Source organism: Buceros rhinoceros, unplaced genomic scaffold, assembly GCF_000710305.1.
Source record: "Buceros rhinoceros silvestris isolate BGI_N320 unplaced genomic scaffold, ASM71030v1 scaffold11334, whole genome shotgun sequence".
NCBI classification, from domain to species: Eukaryota; Metazoa; Chordata; class Aves; order Bucerotiformes; family Bucerotidae; genus Buceros; species Buceros rhinoceros.
The window spans coordinates 45,126-52,130 of NW_010406536.1; the positions used below are offsets into that span (position 1 = coordinate 45,126).

Genomic DNA, 7,005 nt, shown 5'->3' on the forward strand with positions numbered 1-7,005 from the left:
TAATAATTAAAGACAGTTTTTTTTTTTTTTTTTTTTTTTTTGTGAGGGAAGTTGATGAAAAGGTGTGTGCATGTGTGTGTGATGGCATTTTCTGGTTAACCCCCATGAACTGACCAGAACTACTCGTTTTGAATTGATTACCTTTCTATGTCTGCTTACATGCAAAATAGGTAGATTTTTGTAAAGTAATCTCCAGAGGATTTGGTTTTGGGTGGAATATTAAGTAATGTACAGTAAACAGAGTCTTTCTTTACTGGCTTAGAGTATGTCCTTAATCTCTGAGTAATTATTAAAGTTAAAGTCTATAGCTGGATTAACTGAGTCGGTCCTGTTTGTACAAAGGAGCTACATGGGTGAATCTTCCAGATATAAATAGGACTTGTCAGTGTGGATGCTACCTGTGGTGACAGAGTTTGCCAATTTTAAGCCTCACTTCTGATCTAAATCTGCTATTTAAGAGTTGTTAATGACGCCAGGATATTTACAATCTGTGCCAGTTTGGAAGCTATTCAAATAATGGATCTGTCACTTTCTTCTCTTGCTTGAGTTGATGATACATTTTAAGAATTCACCAATTGCTCTTTCTTAATCTCCAGAATAGCAATTGCTTTCTCTCAAAAATAATTACAAGCAAGACTGACCTAGGATGAAAAACAAGCAAGAGCATCTGACAAATGATTAATCTTTTCAACTTTTATTAAAAAGCAATGTGAGAAGGAGTTGTAATTATTGCTTATTCTGCCTCCTTACCCTTGCTGATGATTTACTTTTTCCACTGAACATTTTTCATTCATTATACTTAGACACAGTTGATACCACTTTATTTTCACCACGCTAGAAAAAAAAAATTAAGTTGAACCCCTTTTTGTTCAAGATTTTTAACAGTGTGTTATTGAATAGGTTTCTTCACACCATGTCAGGGTTATGGTGGAAGTAAGTACATCTCTAGAATCACAGGTTTGCAGTACATGGCAATTTGAAAAAAACATCTCTTTTCACCCTTTCTATGAAGGATGACAGCATGGATGAGAAACCACTGAAAATGAGAGGGAGAGACTCTTCTGAGAGGAAGCGGAAACGAAAGCTGGAGAGAGCAGAGCAGTTCTTTGGAGATATGAAGCAAAAATCTAAAGAGCTGAAAAAACTGGAAAAACCCAAGAAGAAGAAGCTAAAACTCAGCATTGATAAGACAAAGGAGCTGAACAAGCTGGCAAAAAAACTGGCTAAGGAAGAAGAACGGAAGAAAAAGCGAGAGAAGGCAGTTGTTGCAAAGGTGGAACTAGCAAAGGAGAGCACAGAGAAAAAAAGAGAGAAGAAGGTTCTAGATATTCCTTCTAAGTACGACTGGTCAGGAGCAGAAGATTCGGATGATGAGAATGCTGTATGCGCTGCCCAGAACTGCCAGAGGCCCTGCAAGGACAAAGTGAGTTTTTGCTTCGCTCTGCCATAGGCAATTCCATGCAAAGTCAAACCTCCCAGTGCAATTTAATGATTAGGTTAAACAGCACGAGCTACAAGTATGAGTGGTGTGATTAGAAGTGAGAGAGGATTGAGTAGTGCTTGGGTAGGTACACTGATGTAGTAGATGAAATTATAGAATTTCTTTGTTCTCTTCTGTACTTCAAAACAGGAGGTGGTGATGGAAGATTAGTGTCCGGGAGTAGGTACTCTCTCTTGGCTGGGAAGTTTAACGTCTTCAAGCGGTGTTATTTTTTGCTGGCTATGTGCAATGTGCACTGGCTGATTCAGAGGATTAATTCTTTGACTCAACTGGAAATGTTTCTGACTTCAGTGTGTATCTGAGCAGAAGTGGGATGTGAGATGTTCCTAAATGAAGCAGATTTTCTGTATTTCTTGCATACAGTCTGTGAACAGTAATGCTGCAGGCTAAGCAATCTACAGACTGCAATGCTTCACTTTTCTTGTTGGAGATAATTAATGATTTTTAGACCTGATTGGGCTATTACAAAAGAAACATGATCTGCCTCTCTCTGTGGTACTGCCTGTCCTGATTGTCAGCTTTTAACATGGACTAATAATGATTTTAAAAAATCTTTTTCTTTTGGATTTTTTTTTTCCATAAAGAAAAATGTTCCCAATAATAGCTGTGGGAATGACGCTATGCTGCACTGGCTTGCACGAGAGAGACTGTAGGAACAACTAGAAATAGCAAGAACTTATTTCTTGTTTTGCAGTATTAAACCATGGAATTCAGGTGTTCCTTTGAACATTTAAAAAACCCCAAAAGGTTAAAAGACCAGTTTTGAAGTCTTAAACTTAGACCAAGGTTAGAAATTAATCACTCAAAAGAGGATACAGTCTTTGTACCACCATTCTCACAGATCATAAGTAGCTTATAACACTACATTTTAACAAATTGAGGGTGCAAGAGGGAGGAGAATCACCTTCAAGTTCATATTGTAAAGAGGGTTGTACTAAATTTGTCAAACTTCCATAAATGAAACTGAGTAAAGTTCCTGATTGTATAACCAAAGCTTGTAATGGAATGACTGTTTTGTCATAAGGTTGAGCGTATTTCTGTGCTCAGGTGAATGCCATACAAGTCAAAAATAGCAGATACAGGAATGTAATGACTGAAGCTGTAGCTATTAGTGTCCATTACTTCAGAAAATTTGCTCAGGGCTAGTTTTCTTTCGAACTAACATAAAATCTTGAGCTGATGTTTCTTCATTTGAGATAGGTTGCCCTTACTGTTGTTTTTCTAATATTTTCATTTCCACATTTCCCTGTAAGGTAAAGGCAGAATTACATCTGCAACAATTTTTATAGCTGTACCGGTGGATGCCATTTAAAATTAAGAATCTGTGTTCCTTATCCTACGGATCTCACCTTCAGCCCTTTGATTCAAATTAACATGTACGTTCACTTAAGGAACTACGGAAATCCAATAATTCATCTTTTTTCCTTCCCAAGTTTTAATTTATTTTTTAAGCCCTTTCCTAATTATGCTATAGCATGTTCAGCTCAAAGTTTGAAGTATTTTAGCATAAAAGTTCTGACACTTCGGAGTTAACAGTTTGGGTGCATTTTTTTTTTTGGCATTCAGCTGTATACCAAATATCTAGCTGGTAGAAAAGTATTAAAGCTGCAGATTCACATGGCTTTTGTGGTTTTTAGCCTAAAGCAGTAATCAACTCCTTTTGCTTTCTGTAACCTTTTAAGCTGCAAAAGGTACTATTTGATAATGCAGTGTAAGGGGGTATAATTGAGGATGTGTATTTGTAGACTTGACTCTCATCCGTGCAGAAAAAAGTGTCTCTGAGCACGCTGCTGTTTTAAGTGTGCGTACCTGTCGTTCATTGAGGAGAGCTGAGTATCATCTTCCTCAATAGCAGTAATGCGTGTTTGTATTGTGTAAATATGCAAATGGAGCAAGGTTTGTTGGAGTGTTCAGGGGTTTTTTTATTAAACTGAAGTAGCTTGTTAAAACAAGCTCTATGGGGCATTCGTTTGTGCCTAGAAGCTTTGATGTTCTAGATATGTCAGGGGAGTTTAAAAGAAGGTATTTTCTTCGTAGAAGCTATGCCCATTTGTCTTTTCTTGTAACGTGCTATGCTTTGCTGATCTGATCTCTTGCAGGTGGACTGGGTGCAGTGTGATGGTGGCTGCGATGAATGGTTTCATCAAGTTTGTGTTGGCGTCTCTCCTGAAATGGCTGAGAATGAAGATTACATTTGTATAAACTGTGCAAAGAAGCCAGTGCAGGGACCAAGTAGCCCTGCTCATGCACCACCTCCTCCTTTCATATTGAGCTACAAATTACCAATGGAAGATCTTAAGGAGACAAGTTAGCAGCTACTCGATGCCTGGAACTTGTTGGGAAATGGACCACTGAAATCCTACAGAAAGAGAGGGTTTGAAGCTAATGTAGCCTCTGAGCTTCACTTCCAAGGATGTACAGACCTGCAGCAGAGTTGGTCCCTTCCTTAGAGCTGGTTTCCTTCATACAATGGGGACGTCAAGGCACACTGGTACCGACTCATCTATGCAGACACCGCCTGATTAGGAGCTCCAGCCAGTGTTTTTTGACTTGAGTATTTCCATCTTGAGTGTGGCTGCTGCTCTAAGAGACTGAGCAAACTCAAGGCTGTTAGATTAGACACTTCAGGGTGTTAAAAGTATGTGTTGGCAGAGGAGCTAGCCTGGAATTGGTGGGTGTAGGCTGGAGCTTTTAGGCCTACCAGGTTACCTGAAGGAGGTGACTTTGGAAGTTACCTTTTGCCTCCCCATGCCAACCTAGTGAGTAGGGCAGTGTGTTGGGAGAGTTAAGTTGCCTCCATATCCAGGCAGCTAACACTATGCTGTAAGGATGGGAGCAAGTGGATGAATTTATTTTCATTTCTCTCTTGTAGCTAAAGGGCAGAGGAGCTCACAATCTCAGAAATCAGCAAAGGTTCTGTTTACCAAAAAAGAAGCCCAACTCTACTCCACTAGGCAAATTTTTTTCCTTAGTGAAGAACAGCTGATCTTCCTGTCCTCAGGAGGGCCAGAACACATTGACCAGAGCTTGGAAAGAGCAGAGTGCTTCCCTTTCCACAGGGGTGCTCTCTCCTGTTCTAGGCTTTGCTTAGAGTTCTGCACTCCTGCACATTAGAGTTGTCTCATGCAGGATGAAGCTGGCAAGGAGGTACAGCACCCAGGGCACCAGCTTCGGTGATCTGTACCCAGGGGTGGGAAGGAAAGAAGACAGCCCACTTACCTCAGAGGTTACACTGACATGTGCTTCTGTGAAAAGTTTCACTCACAACTATTTTCAGTATCACCAGGCTACGGGCATGGCCTCACGCGATACCAGCAAGCAGTCTGCAGATACTGTTCACAGGGCAAGTCCCCCTCCCTGCTGGCTTTGCTGGATGTGTACCCATATACAATCAGCAACAGTTCTTGTTCGAAGTTGCCCCTGGCTTTGCCAGAGGACCAGAGGGCTTGGGGTCATCCTGGGTGACAGTTGTTTTAGTAAATCCATTTTTAAAGAAGGACTTGTTTTTACTTTTTTCTAAATGTCTCAGACTACTGACTTGTTCTATAAATAGATTATTTTTCTTTGATTTTTTTATACTTACCACTGTTAACCAGCAGCACAGACAGAGGTTCACAAAGCAAAAACCTGCCCGTGGGCTTGGGTTTTTTTACTCCATTCCTTCCTTGTAGTACAAGGAATTAGCAGTTACCTTCCCCATTCTAGCTTGACCAGCTGCCTGTGTTTAAATAGGTAAATACATTTCATGTGCTACCTTTGTGTTTGGGTTTGTTCCTATTAGTGGGGCATCTGGGCCTTAACGACTCCAGTGGATGCTGGCTTTGTGTATGTGAATGTCTGAAGCCAGCCGCTGGGCTGTCTTGTCCCCCTCTCCACTCGCTCCCTATTGTGTTTCCATTCTTCTGCAGTTCTAGGAGTGTTGTAAGTAGTGTCCAGTCTTACTAGGAGCTGGACTGGGATTTAAAGAAATATTGACAAAAACAAAAGTGTTCTGTCTTGACTGTTCTGTGTCCCTTCTCTTGTTCTCTAATATTGGAAAGTTTATTTATCTGGCAGAATTATCCATCAAAAAAACCATTCAGCTCAGGTAGACGAACTTTATCTGTTTGTTTTATTTGTGCCTGCTACCTGGGAAGAGGAAGATGTGCAAAAGAAAAAGAACTAAGATGGAGGGCAGAAGATAAAGGGTCTTGGGAGCTTTGCATGCAAATTGGGCACAGACTTTGAATTCCTGCTCCTCAAAGACTATTATGATATTAGAAGTAAAAGGAAGCTGTGGATAGGCACGCGGCTGAACAGGCACCCTAGCAAACTCTAAGAGTATTACTTGTTTACTTATTTATGAAGGAGTCTATGCTATAGCTAGACATACCCTCTTTTTGCCTCCAGTTACATTTTTTTCTTCTCAGTGTATGCTTAGTTTTGGTAAACTGGTTTAAACGGATGTTACTTTCCTTCAAGCTTTAACTGATGGTACTACATAAATGTTTTCCTATATGGAGTGGATAGACTTATCTATCACAGGTGTTTTAATCGTTCCAGAAGTAGACTAGTACAAGATTTCTTAAGGAATCCCAGTGTCTGTGTTCCTTCCTGACTCCTAGAATCCGTGACACAACAGATTAGCATATGGTTTGCATATCCTGTTAGCCTCTGACGTATCCTCTTAACCATTCCTACATTTTCTGTCGCGATAAAGTCATTTTTATATGTAATTACCATCAACTGGAAAAGAGATCTTTTAGTAAATCTGCGTTGAATGTTCCTGTTTCTCTGAGTAGAAGGTGTGGTGGAGAATGTCAACGGTAGCACTAGCTGCAACAAGAAGGAAACAAACAGCTATATGATGCAATGGTCAGTCATTCTGCTTCTACCAAGCATAGAAGAGTACACAACAGGAAGAAATGTGCAAAAGGTCGCATTTTTAGTAATTTTTTCAAATTACAACACAGAGAGGCTCTTTATTACACTGTCGAAAAGAGGTTGCCACACTTTCTTGAGTTATGGATGTCTCATCTGCTTTTGGGTAAGGTGTTTATAAACCGAAGACCATTATTAGCTTTACATCTTATTGTTTAAGCTTCTTTAAGAGTATAATTCCTCTCAAAGGATTGCTGATAGTATGACCTTATGAATAAATGTTAACTTTTGGAAAAATCTATAGATATGTAGTTAGTGGTTGAAAAACCTAAAGCTACAGCTGTGGTATTGTCTCCAGATCTTAGGGGTTTGTATTTTTGTAAAAACATACAGAGGAAAAAAAAAAAAGGCAAGCCAAAGTTAAGCTAAGGAAATAATTTTTTCACAGGCCTATTACAGCTGTAGGAAAAAATGTCTCATGCTTTGTAGAAAAAAATCTCAGTGTACACAAAATGTTAGCTCATGTATCTAAAAAGGTACATGTCTTAACGCTGTATTCTGTGAAGGATAGTGACTGCTGTTCATGTGGTTTCTCTTCAGGTGTCTGACACTAAAAGTGAAAGAAAAGACCTGAGCCGTTGTGA

The 7,005-nt window shown here is 39.7% G+C and overlaps 1 protein-coding gene across 1 annotated transcript in view; it reads left to right on the forward strand.

Moving 5' to 3' along the window:
• KDM5A (lysine (K)-specific demethylase 5A) overlaps nt 1-5,577 on the forward strand; it is a 47,747-nt gene extending 42,170 nt beyond the window's left edge. Inside the window, exons 25-26 of the mRNA XM_010134140.1 lie at nt 1,013-1,423; nt 3,601-5,577. Of these exons, the coding sequence (XP_010132442.1) occupies nt 1,013-1,423; nt 3,601-3,813 (624 nt within the window). The 3' untranslated portion in view covers nt 3,814-5,577. The remainder of the gene's footprint in view (nt 1-1,012; nt 1,424-3,600) is intronic.
• The last annotated feature ends 1,428 nt before the right edge of the window (nt 5,578-7,005 follow it).